Source organism: Temnothorax nylanderi, unplaced genomic scaffold (genome assembly GCF_030848795.1).
Source record: "Temnothorax nylanderi isolate EJ_2023f unplaced genomic scaffold, tnyl_v1.0 TNYL_tig0090_pilon, whole genome shotgun sequence".
Taxonomy (NCBI): domain Eukaryota; kingdom Metazoa; phylum Arthropoda; class Insecta; order Hymenoptera; family Formicidae; genus Temnothorax; species Temnothorax nylanderi.
In genome coordinates, this window is record NW_027249152.1 from 697,214 (window position 1) to 712,751 (window position 15,538).

General features: G+C 37.2%; 1 protein-coding gene across 2 annotated transcripts; it reads right to left on the bottom strand.

The window, feature by feature from the left end:
* Positions 1-14: 14 nt before the first annotated feature.
* LOC139774917 (hydrocephalus-inducing protein) lies at positions 15-15,321 on the bottom strand. Of its 2 annotated transcripts, XM_071710455.1 has the most exons (23): positions 15,141-15,321; positions 13,777-14,080; positions 13,075-13,365; positions 12,514-12,758; positions 11,846-12,139; positions 7,500-7,737; positions 7,179-7,407; positions 6,526-6,753; positions 6,157-6,461; positions 5,918-6,077; positions 5,642-5,837; positions 5,329-5,562; positions 5,074-5,237; positions 4,802-5,006; positions 4,081-4,655; positions 3,638-3,773; positions 2,862-3,152; positions 2,512-2,724; positions 2,300-2,413; positions 1,324-1,551; positions 1,103-1,248; positions 551-734; positions 15-289 (listed from the first exon to the last, which is right to left on the bottom strand). In XM_071710455.1, the coding sequence occupies exons 1-23, from the start codon at positions 15,237-15,239 to the stop codon at positions 131-133; spliced, it is 5,238 nt and encodes a 1,745-aa protein (XP_071566556.1). In that variant the 5' UTR covers positions 15,240-15,321; the 3' UTR covers positions 15-130. The 2 variants fall into 2 exon arrangements, with proteins under 2 accessions (XP_071566556.1, XP_071566557.1); XM_071710456.1 differs by lacking the exons at positions 11,846-12,139; positions 12,514-12,758; positions 13,075-13,365; positions 13,777-14,080; positions 15,141-15,321 and adding an exon at positions 8,034-8,280.
* Between the last annotated feature and the right edge of the window lie 217 nt (positions 15,322-15,538).

Genomic DNA, 15,538 nt, shown 5'->3' on the forward strand with positions numbered 1-15,538 from the left:
AAAACACAGCGATATCTCGTTAGATATTGATATGTTACTCATTTATTATTCATGTACACAATTCTTAAATAATAAATCAACTTAATAAAGGAAATTTTAGAATCTGTATCTGTATTGTATACCAGAATTATTATTCGCGTACACCTCTTAAATAATAAATCCAATTGATATGGGAAATCTTAGGATCTGTGCCGCATATCAGAAGTTTTCCGGTTACTGGATAACCGTCGTTTTCCAGTTCTGCCTTCCTGTTTGACGTATCTTTTAAGCGAACGATGATAGGAACCACCTTGCGATATTTATTCATGTTAATGTGTTGTTAGATCGTAGTAATTAATAAATCTGATAAATTATAAGATTACATGGTATTGAAATAATTAACAATTATAAGTGAACTTTTATAAAAGACTCCTTTCTTTCCATTATTAAAAATGTTGTATAAATTATTTATATATATTAGAGCTCTCTTTCTTGAGAGATAAATAATCATTTCCAATTTTAGAGATTACTATCATTCAAAAAAGATAATATAACAATTTTGTAAAATTACCTGTTTGGCTTTAATTTTGTCCAACGACGCCGTCGTTGCGAAAACTTCGGGATTGTCCAAGATAAGCTCGAAAGATTTGGTTTCTCTAAATATATTTTTGAATGGTATAGAAGCCGGCACGTCAGCGGTAACTGTATACGGTCCTTGAGGTTTCGGTAAGGAGTACGTGCCGATAAGAGGAAATCTGTATATAAACAATTTAGAAACACATTCTATATATTTGACTGTTATTATATTCTGACTGTGCACTGAATGACGAAGCAATCAGCAAGACAGGCTTAACTCTTTGATCTCCAAACTATCTCTCGCAACTGAGTAAAGATCAAATATTTCATCAATTTTTATCTAATCGGTTAATCTAACATAAACCAAAGAATTGTTATTACTTGAAGGAATTTCTGGAGATCCTAAAAATGTAGTTTGTCAATTTCAATCGCATACAGATTTGAATACTTGACGAACTATGCGATAGGCTATGTCGCAACATATGTCGAGTTTAATTCGATGTAGGATCACAAAGGATTAAGCCATCTTAATTGCGAATTATCGTACCCAAATTCGCCGGCAATCTCGGATGTGGCTGTCAAAGTAGCGGAGATGTTGTCGACGTCGCAGGGCTCGTAAGTTACATCGAATGCAGCACTCTTCAAAGCTGGCACCTCGACGTTCTTCGGAGTCGTGAGGCATTCGTTATTCACCTAAACCGAGAATGAGATTTTTCTAACGATTGTTATGGCAAAAAGAAAATATAGGAGGAAACGTTTTATGCTCACCTTGATGGCGAACACCGCAGTCTTTCGGGAGTGATTGCTTATAGTCAGAGAGAAGGTGGTGGAACCGCCGAGTACCGCGACGACGTGAGTCGTTTTCTCCGCGGATGCTGGTATCGCTCGCAATCGCAGCTCATAGGGAAACAGTCCGAGCGCCTCGCAGTTGATGTCCAAGTTTACCGCGGTTTCCTCGGCAGGATGTAAAGGACGATACTCAACACCGATGGTTTCCTGTCACATTCACGGCGATCGTTATCGTTATTTGTTTGCCACGATTAAATTAATTTACGAGTTGCGGATGTAATTCCTTTATTATTAACCCTTTGCCATGTCGATATAACGTATTGCGGTAGCCTATCGCATAATTTTTCGAGCATTCAATTATCGCGATTATAATCGCAATTATAATCGGCAAACTATTTTAGGATCTCCATAGACTTCTCCAAGTAATACAAATTTTTTTATTCGTTAGATATAGCTAGTTCGGACCGGAAAGGGTTAATATTTTAATGCACCTTCAGGAAAGTTGAACTTAATTGGGTATAACTTTCAACATATTATTGGACAAAATCCGATGACTAACGCTATGTAAGGGTGCCACAAGCTTTGGTACGTCGTAGATCATGATGCAGGGATGCTGACAGTTTGCCGTATATGTTACATACTGCCCCTTAAGTGGATTATCGAGCCTTAAAGCATGGCACACCGGAGATCGTACCGCGGTGACCAACTTAATCGACTCGATCTCTTGTGGTCTTGTAATATCGTATTGGAGTTCATAAAATTGATATTCGCCCTCTTCGTTAGTGAATGTTACCTGTACACGCGCGTGATTCTAATTATTTTGCAAAATATTACTTTACACAACGAAAGCACGTTCAAAAACCGTTAGAAAGTTGCATTCTATCTATGTATCTATTACTTAAAAGTCTTTTCGAAAATAACTTTTACATTATTTGCATTTTCTTTAATAATTTACCTTAAAATTATATTTCGATTCTTTGTAGGAGTAAAACTCTGCGCGATAATCTCGCTGGCCGTTCGCCGGCACATCTATCTTGCTATTGCCGATAAAAGTGAATACTTTGACATTCTGAAACAGTAAATGAAGGAAAGAAAATACGAATTTCATTATTGCGTTAATATGCATTAATTAAATTAATTATTTCACAACGTTCTAAATTTCTAAACCTCGACGGGCTCGTTGCCGTTTGTATTCTCAATTTTGCATTCGAATCGTTGCTGCCTGCTCAGCCAATTGTAGACAGGTAACAATTCGGTGTATTTTGTCTTTGCCGGGAATTGACGTGTAATCCTTTGGAGAACTTGCGGAGGTAGACTCAGTCCTCGAAGACAGTACACCAAAGGCGCTTTGTCATCCGGCAGCTTTAGAAGCAACGTACTCTGAGATAGTTTACGGTAATATTACACGTTTGTCGACCTGTTGCTTTCATGTAGAATTTACAAAGCCGTTCTATTCGTTACTGCGAAATTATACGATATCATTTCACTCGAAATTAGCCAAGTTCTCTTTTAATTACTTCGTGGGGATTATTCTCGCTGTTCATGACTAGAGGGACGTAGGTGACTGCGCAGGTAGCAGATTTTTTCGAAGGAATGTGCAAGACCTCGTCGACGAAGAAATAGTCGCCGGTAATCTCCGGTTTCAATTTCCAAGGAGTCGCGGTGTCGTTTTCGACGTTTAGAGACCTCATTATTTTCTCGCGAACGCAACACGAGAAGAACAGAGTGTCAACCGGGTCGGGTATCTTGCAGCTAGCTCCGGTAATTCTTACGCTGAGATCTCCATATTTTTCAATTTCAAGCGTTGCCTGAAAACAAAGTAAACTATTCTCACTATTCTTCTTGTCTAGGAATATATATCACTGTAAAAATATGTAATTTTTGCGCTGTCCTAGTATTTCCTTGCACGCCAGATAAGATTAATATCAGATTTAAATTAGAATAGAATTTGCGTGTTAGAAGCTTTTTCAAAATAACAATTATTAGGTATTTTACGCGTTTATAGATATTAATATTAAAATAACTTTTAAAGGAATTTATTAAAATATAGCAAAGTCTCGAGAAATATATATCAGGCACGTATACAAGAGTCTCGTTCTCAAGTTCTGAGGGGAAAAGTTACTTCGAAAAGTTAAATACGATGTAGAAATATGGCGAGAGATATACTGTGTTGCGCAATAAACCACTTTTGTGTTTGGCGTATATTGTACGGAAGGTACAAGAGACTCTCTCGCCGAAGATCGAGAGTATTTGTGTGCACGGGTACACAAGGGTAGAAGTTGTATACGCTTACATTGCCCTCGATCAAACTGTCGTGCTGAGTAGGTCGGAAACTGACAACGAAGTTGACGTCCATACCAGGAGAGCAATAGCCAGCCGCAGGAGCGATGCTAAAATCACTGGGCAATTTCGACATGTTCCACTTGAATCTGGAGATCGATAGATCAAACGTTATCGTACGACATAAATCAATCTTTATCTCGCATTACACTAATGAAAATTTCATGTAAAAAGAATACTTGTAAAATATACGGATGGAAACCGTGTATATAGAAAATAAAAGACGCTTAAATTATTTGTTAGAGAAAAGAGCATATTTTTAAGAATGCGTTTTATTAAAAGAAATTTATGTCCAAGGATACTTTAAAAAGTCCCTTAATTTCTTAAATTAATATAAAGTCCTACATTCTTGATTAATTTTTTACTTATTGTATTAGTTAGGTAATAAAAACCAACCTGGCACCAATATCTCCCGTGTTCAATAGCACTATCTTTGTCTCGCTGAGACAACCTTGAACGACTATACCGAAAGGAACATAAGTCCTGTTCAAACGGAACTCCGCGCCTATACAGCTTCCGCGCAAGATAAATAACGGTTGGATCATGGAATTGGTTTGGTAAGCCATCTTAACGACGAAAGGACGCATCCTGCGCGTAGATTTGTATTTTACAACGACATTCGCAATTTTCCCCGGCTGAAGTACGATCAATTCTGCCGGCTCGATCTCCAGAACTTCGGACAGTTCGGGTTCGACGGTCTGAAGAGTCACGTCGAGCGTATGCGAACGTTTTGTTTCAGAAATCGATGCTCGAATGTGATCCTTTTTGGAATTCTCTTGGTCGATCTTATCCGGACAAATTTGAAATCGTTCGCGAAATCGATCGTATCCAGGTAGATTCTTCATAAGATCGAACTTTAACTCGAGTGCAGCACGCCCGTCGTTGATCACTGGCACTTTTTTAGTTGCTATTTTATTAATCGGTAGATTACCAAGATCCACTGATTTGTCGCGCGGATTTACTAAACGAATCTGCCATAACAGAGTACAGAATTAAAAGTAATTCTGCAAGCTTTTTATTTAAATGAATTGCACAGATTACATAGTCTAGTATTAAATGGAATAATTAATAAATAATATGTACTATATATACATTTATTTTTAAATTATATTTATACCTTATGTATAATTCCTTCGCCAGTTATAGTAATCTTTTTTTCGACCGTCGAATTGATTATAAAATGCAAATCATCACGATAATGCACCTGTTCCAAAGGTCGGAATGTTATCGGAACGATAATACTTGACCGAGCGATTATTGTCTCTGAAAGGGCATCTAGATTTACAGAGATGTGTGGTTTCTTCTCAAATTTGCATTCCAATCTAAGAAAATTAATCGTTTTGTTAGTTAATCTCTCGACTTTCTGAATGTGATTAAAAACCAGCTTACATGTACGGAACATCGTCTGAATTCGTGATGCGTAAGTCGATGTGGTACGGAGTGATGTTTCGAATGTAGCAGGGTCCAAAGTCGTAATAATTAAAACTGAACTCCAAAATCGGTTTATTCGCTGTTGCTTTCAAGATTAGTCGGTAGGTCGGCCCTCTAGAAATCTGAATACGAAAAAGAGGCAGCGATTTGTAAAATCTCCGTTTACATCTTTCAGAAAACATAATGATATTGACATCGAAACAAGAACGGTACCTTCAAGAGAATGGGATGATTCTTTATCACCGTCTTTTGTAACGCTGTGACAATGAGAGAACAGTTGGAACGCGATTCGCTAAGCACGTGATCCTGCGTTTGAGGCATTGCAATCGTGTACATATTTCTGCTAATTATTTCCGATGTCATGCCGAGGTCCCAAGAGTAGTAAAGCGTCATTTTGCTCGAGTTTATTATTTCAAACGTGATAGTAACGGGCGTTTTTAACATCAACTAAAAATTAAAAATGCTTGATGTTGTTAAAATTTATTTTTCAATTTTAAAACAAATTAGATAATATATGTATGCATACTTTCCCGTAGTCGATAATATTTTCTTTATTCTGATTTAGTCGCACTATCTGGCCGCTCTGATCGACGTACGTAACGGAAACGATAATATCGTACGTCGTCGTCGTAACAAATATAGTCAATAATGCCTTCATTCTTTTTACAACGCATTTTACAGAAAATTGAAATTCGCCAACAAGCGTAGGCTGATACTCGATCCTACGTATAATAAAAGGTATCCAATTAAAATATCTGAAAAATCTCGAAATGTTCAGAGATCTTGCTTTTTCTTCGTTTACCAAAATATCTGCTCGCTTTTCGCTGGCAAAATGCCACTCATAGGCGTTATCTTTAAATGCTGAAGGCGCCCTTCGGAATATAAAGAGTCCCGCGCGATGTGAAACGGAATCTGAATTTCCTCGTTGTTAATTATGCTTACCGAACCTCGCACATTGATCCCTGTGGAGGACATAGATGTCAATGCATAAAGATCGTACAGAATGTTTATATATCTTTCTATCAGTCTCTTTTATCTAACCCAATACGGTTGGTCTCATTTTTAGATGGGCAAGCGAACAGCAAACCGACGGTTCTCTGACCGTTGCGACGAACAGAAAGAAACACTCCAGATTGTATTTTTCGACACGGAACAACCAGAAGGATTCGAAAATGCCGATGTCCTCCGCGAGGAACGTAAACGCGAAGTCGACTTGTTTTCCTCGCTCAGCGATTCCTTCTGGAAGTGTACAATGAAATTTCGGAATCTCGCCTTCGGCGTGACGGGTACGATCCTCCCAAGCGAAATGATAGTCGTCCGACGTTGGATTTATCATTCGGAACTTGCTGAAATTTCCGATAACGCATTCGTGTTTGCGTCTCTATTCGGTTAAACATATATATTATTTACATTACGTGAGACCCGCCGATTCCGATCACGTCGAGCTCAATCACTCTCGTACCCTCCGGAAGAGAATGATCATTCGGTTGGTAACCGATGGGTCCTGGCAGTTTCGCGTCGCGTCTATCACCGAGCAGATAGTCGCTTTCCGGTATGTCGAAGTGGCAGTACGGCAACAAACTTCTTCCGACGATGGGAATAACCAACTCCGGCAGCTCCGGATCGAGATTCTCCATTCTGCTCACCGAACAAACGGAAATGCACGTATTCAGATAGCGTCAAGAATTTATGGGCACGATCAATCCGATAAATAAACGGATGGAAACATACGTGACGCTAGCGGCAGGCTTTTGTATTTATATTTATTATATTTTGTATTTATTTCATTTAAACTTTTAGAATTATTTTTATTATTAAAACATATTCGGAATTATTAAAACATCCGATGTCAGTTAGCGCCACCGAAATTTGTATTTAATAAATAATATGCGTAAAATTGTTTATTATTTATTAAATACAAATTCCATTTAATTTGAATAATTACGCGTACTTAGAAAAGCTTCATTTAGAACAAGAAAGATCCGGGTGTATAAATTAAATTATTTCGCAATCGAATCAGATTAAATTAAATGATATCGAAATAGTCGCGATGGCGATCGTACTTGCATGTAAGATATGCCTTGTAGTCGAACACATCCAAGGGGGAGAATCGCAAAACGCATTCCACGGATTCATCCGGCGATAAAATTCCCTTTTCGGGATAAATTCCAAACGGAAGATCGTCGCTCTCTAACCAGCTGTCGCTACTTCTTTCCGTCAGTCCGGCGCTGCTGCTAAAGAGATCGGATGGACCGCATTGGCGAGCAGTTGGTTTCACCTCGATAAGATTGTCTGTGGACATTTATATTTTATATTCGGATTGGATATGCTTTTCTTTTTTTTTTTTTTTTAATAGATCAGTAATCGTTCGAGAATGGAGTTACCTCGAGACGACAGGAGCTGTCGACGATTCGATTTCACGCTCCCGACGAAACTCGGATTGTGTCGTTGACGATGTTCGTGAGACGTTAATACCATTTTGGATCGAGCATCGTTCCTTCGCGATCTTGACGAATAATTCGCGACCGATCTCACCGGGTACTGCTCGTCCATATTTATCTGCCACGCGTATTCGATGTCGACGGTGCCGGTATTCGAAAAAGCGAATGCGTATTCGCTTGTCTGCCAACAGAGAATTGTTAAATTGAATTTCCTCGTATCTCAACCGAAAATTGAGAAAGTCGATGTCGCAAGCGCGATTTGTTTCTTTATACATGCATTACGCGATATTTCGCATTTTCGAGGGAAACGTAAAAAAGTATTTTTATTTATTTTAATACGACAAACATCACACGTGCGATAAAACATGATTGATTCATCATCTGATTTTAAATCGTCGCGTCGCGCGTCGGTTAGTCTGACGAATAGCGAAAATACAACGCGCGAGAATACAGCGCGAGAAAAAAAGAGTTATATACCTGAGTATGTATTATGGAATTTTTCGAAATAGATTCCGATCGATGTGAGCCGGAGGAGTGACGGTGTTGTCCGCCCGAATTCCTGAGAGTCAGGTAGTGCCCCACTGGGTACGTACGCGCGCAGGGAGAAGGCACGTGTATGTGTATTCGCGTTTGGATCGCGGAGCGAGTAAACGCGTACTAAAACAACATTCTCTCGTCCTATATTTTCTCTTCGCGCTATATTTTCGCTGTCCGCTAAACTAAACGACTTAAAATCAAGATACATATATCACGAAAATTTTCGGAGTAAATTCCGATCGGAATTGTTTAGTTATTTTCTAGATTTTTATTGTGTTTTCTAAAGGAAACGAAATAACTCCGATCGGAATCCACTCCGGATACTTTCATAATACGTACGCTGATTTTAAATCATCGCGCCGGTTAGTTTAGCGAAAATATAACGCGCGAGAATACAACGCGAGAGAAAGATAGAGAACGTTATGTATCTCGGTACGTGTATTATGGAATTTTTCGAAATGGATTCCGATCGGAATTGTTTAGTTATTTTCTAGATTTTCTATTGTATTTTCTAAAGGAAACGAAATAATTCCGGTCGGAATTTACTCCGAAAACTTTCGTAATATATGTATCTTGATTTTAAGTCGTCGCGCCAGTTAGTTTAGCAGACAGCGAAAATATAGCGCGAAGAGGAAATATATGACAAGAGAAATTTTTTAGTATAACGTTATGTTTTAGTACGTGTTTATTCGCTCCGCGATCTGCCGCGATCCAAACGCGAATACACGTGCTTTCTCCCTGCGCGCGTACGTACCCCCACTCCCCCACTACCTGACTCTCAGGAATTCGGGCGGACAACAACACCGTCTCCCTTCCGGCTCATACGTCACGCGCGCGTCCGAAGCGGGCCGAGGGCGGACGAACATAGCCGAGCGAGCGGAGTTACGCGTCGAACACGCAAGTGAGTGGTTGCTCCGTAATTTTCGCACTTGTCATCGAGCAAGAGGGAATCTGGCGTACAAGTGAGTGTCCGAGGTGCTTCGCGAGACAGCAAGCGATGATATGGAATATGTGTGAAGCGTCGGAACCGTAAGTTATTCGTTCATTTCATGTTAAACCCGCGATCGCGAGATTCGCCTTTCGAAATTCGGAGTCGAAATGGCCGAGCGTGCGCCGCGCCGCGCCGCGCCGCGAGCACGGACTGTGTGCACCTTTGAATTAATGCCGGTTGAGTTAATATAATACGCGTCTCTTCGATGTCTCGGTCAACGCGGCGAGAAACGTATGCTTTCTACGCGAGTATTTTCCGCTCGACAAAGATACCGCGGAAGTGCAGTGCAACGCGTCGCAAAAATTGCCGCTCGGTCATGTCGTTCTCGCGCTGTGTCGAAGTGACGAGAATCGGCTCGCGGGGAGAACTTATACTTTCGAGCCGCGCGGGTTCGAATGTCACCGCGTTGCGTCGACTGACAAGTGACGACTGACAAGTCACGGCATGTGACGATTTACGTTTCGATTATGGCTCGCGCGCGATGACAATAGACACGATGCAACGTCATTCAATATTTGCCGCCAACAGTGCAAGTGCCGGGCCGTGACGGCAATTCACGATCGCGGCCATTTGGCGGAAGCCGAGGCTTCAGCCGCCATTTTTTGAGTTTAGCGCTTGGCGGGGACGCGTCGTACAAATTCACGGCGAATGCCGGGTATCGAGGCTTAGCTGCGCCTGTTCGAGAGTGCGTCTTTTCGCGATACTCGGCGCGCGTGAAAAAGTCAGCGAGTTGCTCATTCGCGTCCGTTGGTTCACACGCTCGATCCGATTCGGCTTAATTCGTATAAGCGCTTAGAAAGTGAAGCGTCGCGGCATGTCGCGTCGACGGCGAAATAAGTCGCGCTCCTTCTCGACCGCGAAAGTGGCGAAAGAGCGTCACCGGGAGTGCCGTGCAAAGTGGTCGCGCGATCGTCGTATGGCGTTCAAATTGCACGGGATCGTAATTAGCGTTGCTTTTTCGCAGTTATCCGCGCACGTGAGTGAAGTTCCATTGTGAATCGAAGCCGCACAGCCCCGGTGTGATGCTGTCCACGGAGGCGCAGATAATCACGGCTGGTGAGTAAATCAATTTATCGTCCGATATATTTAGTAATGTACAGTAAATTAAATTACTCTTTCCTGAAAAATTATTTATCTGTGATAAATTTACGTAAAACAAAGAAATTTAAGTAAAGTTTCATTTATCGTTCGATATAGGGTGAGTTTTTTAATTCATCGATTGATAGATCGCATTACGCGCAAATGCAGCTTTTACAGAGCAAAGTTGCCTTTGCGCGTAATGCGATTGATCAATCGATGAGTTAAAAAACTCGCCCATATTTAATAATGTATAGTAAATTAAATTATTCTTTCCCCTGGAAAATTATTTGTCTATGACAAGCTTACGACAAACAAGAAAGTTTAAATAAATGTCCAATTTATTTTGATGCATTTCCGGGAGATCAGTACCACCAATAAGAATTAAATTCTTTTTTTCAAAAACTGCCGTGCATAATATACATATAAATAAATATAAATAAATTATTAATATAAATTTATGTAATTTTACAGGCGCAGTTGTAAGCAGATGGCCGTGATCGGTGAGTGAATTTATTTCAAAAGCTCGTAAGAACTGTAACTGATATCTTTTGTAGAAAATGAATTAAATATAACATAAGAAAAATCAATTGAAAGATTAAAATTAATCTGAAGGAAATAAAACTATATTACCATAAATAATGACATTTGCATGTTACAAGACAAAAATCATTATAAGTTATTTTAAAATAAAAGAAAGAAAAGATATCAGTTATTAAGCCTGTATTATCAGCCTGTATTTGCAATATTTTTATCTTTATAATTGCATAAAAAGATACTTTATGTATATATATTTATAAAAGTTAAATATTATTGTATCATTTTTACTGTGTCCATTCCATAATGCGTTTTTTTAGTCTCACAATTTTTTTCAAACTTAATATGCAGTATTGCGCAAATATATTAAAATTGTTGGTAGCAGCAGATAGCAGATTTTAAATATCATTTTATAAAAATATATCGTGCCGAATACAATTAATATATAATTCAAAGAGAAAATATCGAAAACCGAGAAAAGAAAAATTTTTATTCCACCCGAGAGATTCATATATTATATCGATTTTAACCGACTGGTAAACAAAGGTTGGTAAAATAATCTGCTGCCGTGGAAATTCGATTCTTTTTCTTTGTTTTACGCACAAGCAATAGCCGGAATTGGATCAGATATGAAAGTAACAGCGATACAGTCTGCATTTTATCGCCTGCAGAGTTTCATAACGTTCGTGTCTGTTCGCGAACGCGTCAATTCAGAAAATATCCGCGTTAAGGTAAATACGTAAATACAAACAAATATTTAAACCCGATACGAACGGACGATTGCGGAATTATTTATAATCTCTATTTTTCGCTTCGATTAAATGAAATAACTAGCTGGACATTTCAGCAAGAGAGAAACTGATAATTAGACACTGAATATAAGAGATTATCGTAGATTGAAAAAAATTGAGAATTCAAAAATATTGCAAATACAAATATTTTTTACAAACTTCTGTAAATTTTGAAGAATAATTTAAAAATCATATATATGTTAATATGAAATATGAATATCTTTGCGCCATATCTCGAAATCCTTTTAAATATAAATTATTTTCGGTATAGCTAGGGCAAAATCAATTATACTGAAATAATCATAGTCTGATTTGGCATTTAAATGCAAGATATAAAATCCGGAATTGTAGCGTACCTGGAACATTAGCGTATTCTTGAAATTGATCTCTTTAACGGGGCAAGAATATTTGGAGAATGCCACGGTGGCATTAAGCAACACTTGGATACACTTCATCGTGCCAGGTACGATTTCGTGACTCGGCTCGTTAACGGGCTCGACTGTTTTCTTGGCTATTTCCGCATTTGCCTCTTGCTCCCTGGCGTTAGAATTTATTGCCACCCACCGCACCTCTGTCTCTCGATCGTCCCAAGACGATTCTTTCGAGGGGTCGGCCAGTTCAATTGTACAGACCGTACACTCGAAACGCGTCTGTCAATCATCATTAAAAAATAATTAGTTTATATATAAGTTTAATATGCAACAATATACTAAATTAAGAACTGCAACTGTCGTCATACTTGACAAGAATTATAAAATCTGATCTTTTAATGAGAATTTTATTTTAATATTTTATATTTCCTGTGAACATTTATTTATTTATTATACAGAAATATTCTTATTATCTTAATTAAATAATAATGTTTTATATATATTTCAAAGTATCATGATAATGCAATTAATTAATTGAGATTTTTATATTGATATGCCTTAATTTTGAAAGAAAAAAATCTTTAGATTCATGTAAATTGCAAGTATTGATCGGTGATAATTCGCAAATTGTAAACTTGATAATTTTATATTACGTCAACGTAAATCACTGGCTCCGAAGAAAGGAATGTCGCAACAATTTCCTTGCAAGTCAGTGACTTGAGATGACCAATGGCCGGAGTAAATACAACATTGGGATGTGCGCTCCATTGGAAACGCAAATATTGATTTGTTGATTTATTAACAACTTTGAAGCTTTTTCTGTATATTTTATTGACAAAGCAGTATCCATAATCCAGTTTATAAATCAATGAAATCGGGAGGGTTGTCGGTGTTGAAGCTGTGAGACATAAATTACAGAGAATATGAATGAGCAATAAAAAATATATAAAATATACTTAGATGAGAATTTAGAAGATAAAAAGTATCGTAAATTATATTGTTACTTTTTATAAGATGGTAAATTATAAAGTGGTTCTGGAGAGAGAACTCACATATTGGAAATAATTTAAGATAAATACGTATAATAATGAATAAATATTTATGACAAATTTATTAAAAAGATTAAATAATAAACGAAAGAAAAAAAGGAGAAAACTTGTAGTAAAATTAATATATTCTCTGTAATTGTTCTTGTATGCTTTTTACTATCTTACCTCCTCCTGTTGTACTATTAGGCTTTGATGATCTTCGCGATTTGGCATTAGATTCTCGCTTTTCATTGACAGAATTAAGCTTTGTATTCATTAGCTCTAATCCATCCAACACGATTAATTCCGCATACGCTTCGCTCTTCAAATCAATTATTAGATTCTCGTAGGGATTATCAGCGATAAATAGCCGCACTTGACTTTCGTATTTGCCGATCTCTCGCGGAGTAAATTTTATTTCAAGCGAGACTATTTCCTCGGGCATTAAACGAACTACGACACATCGATTGTTTGATACTGTAATAGTTTAATAGTTTAGCCATGTGTTATGTGAAAGTCATTTATATCACTTCATATAAATTCTATTAAATCTTACTAAATATATCTAGATCAATGTTATTTTATAGAAACTGAGAATTTGTTTGAAAAATAATCTTCGAGAGTTATAAAGATTGCTGTACAGTATTTTTAAAAACTTTTATTATTTTCATTGAATTATTTTTGTTGAGAAAACCTATAATATTTCAAATGATTGTAAATTATAAAAACCTACATGAGATACAAAATAACATTGATAAACAACAAATCTTTTAAGATTTTTAATATCTACTCCTACAAATTTTCTTACGAAGATTTTTTATTTATCTTTTTAATTATTTTTAATTTATAAAAAGAAACTAAAGTAACGATTAACTTCATAATACCAACCACTTGACAAGTTTCTTGTACTCTCGCAAATATTGAGAGTGAAAAGAAAATTTGGATCCTCATAAATCTCGACAATCACTTTAGCTGGTATTACACCAATGTTTTTAAAAGCGAATTTTCTTCCATTAGAATCACCCATAAGCGTGCGACCAAAATTTAAAACAGCTCGTTTTCGTTTTCCACTCGGTGGTTCAATGATTGTCACTTCTGGCACGCAAGCTTGTCCTATTAATTTAATAGAAAACTGTTCATCCTTCAAATGCGGGGGAAGTTCGACTGCTATTTCGAAGACCGCACTGCATGCCTGTAATTATAATTATTTTACATTTATCGAAACAGGTTTTTGCACAAACTTATTAAAAATAGAAATTAATGGAACGGGGAGTATGCAAATTATAAATTATCGTTTTGTGAGATGTACGGATAATTATTTCGTTAGTAATCCTTGAATTCGAATAAATCTCTCTTTGCATTATACATTTTTTGCCAATTTAAACATAATATATGTATAATATTGTCATCTTTGAATTAAGATCGCAAAGAAATAAACGTATCGAAAGTTAAGTAGTTAAAATCACAAAAATCTATTATATATCGATAGTTTTATTGATAGTAATTAATTTAAAGTACGTAGAACAATATTTATACGCATGTCATTCGAGGCAATTTTTATATACTTTATTCGAGGCTTTTAATTTGCAATCAGTAAGCAAATTAATTTGAATTGGTGAAAATTCAGTGTGAATATTATAAAGCATTAAAAGTTTGAAACAATAACAGTAAGCTGACACGCGGCCTTGATATTCGGCACATTATTTCGTACGTGAAGCCTACTTACATCGCTATCAGTGATTTTCGCTCGAGCAAGTAGTGAAGTGAGCCAATATTTTTCAAGATATGATTATTACAAGTAAATGACGCTAAAAGAGATGCTCAACGTTATTCCTTCCAATTATTAGAATTTGTGATTATCACTCCGCTCTTAATTTTCATGATTAATAACTCGTAAACGGATTGAGGCTTTACATTTGTCAAAACAGGTTTTCGAGCAATTTACTTATTAAAAACAGGAATCAACTAGGTATTGCACGCGAATTATGTAAAGTATTGTCTCGTTGTAAACACGAACAATAATTATTTCGTCGATAATCCTTCGAATAAGTGGAATAAATCTCTCGTCGTGGTTATAGGTTAGGTTAGGTTAGATGTAAATCTTTCGCTGCTTTAATTGTAATTTGTCTCATTGTCATCTGGCGTTGTGAGATATATTAATTATTAATATATTACTTAACATATCAATTATACAAATTAGTATGTTAATCTTTAATTCTAAAATGCATTTCTTGAAAACAAGATAACCTTACCTCTATAAACGACGGATTGAACGAAATCGCGAATCTCTTGTGACTCATTGGCGGAATGCGTTCTCTTTCGGGTGTTAAAATGAAAGTGTCAGGTCTCATAGTTTTCGGTGTAAATGAATCAGTGAGTATGGTCAGTTCCACGTCGACGGGTATTACGTTCTGATTGCAAAGCACGAGGTACGTCGTATGGGTGTGGAACACACTGACATAACGAAAGTACAGGCATTTTTCTTGACGAGCGAATACGGTATGCGCACCGATCTAGAACAAAAGGCAAGCTCTTAATCTTATTTTCATTTAAAGTGTGAATACGAAATCGACTTGTCGAAGGAATTTAAATACTTCTTTCGGACAAGTAAAGTCTTTAATGCGATCCACAATGTGATTTTCATGAAATA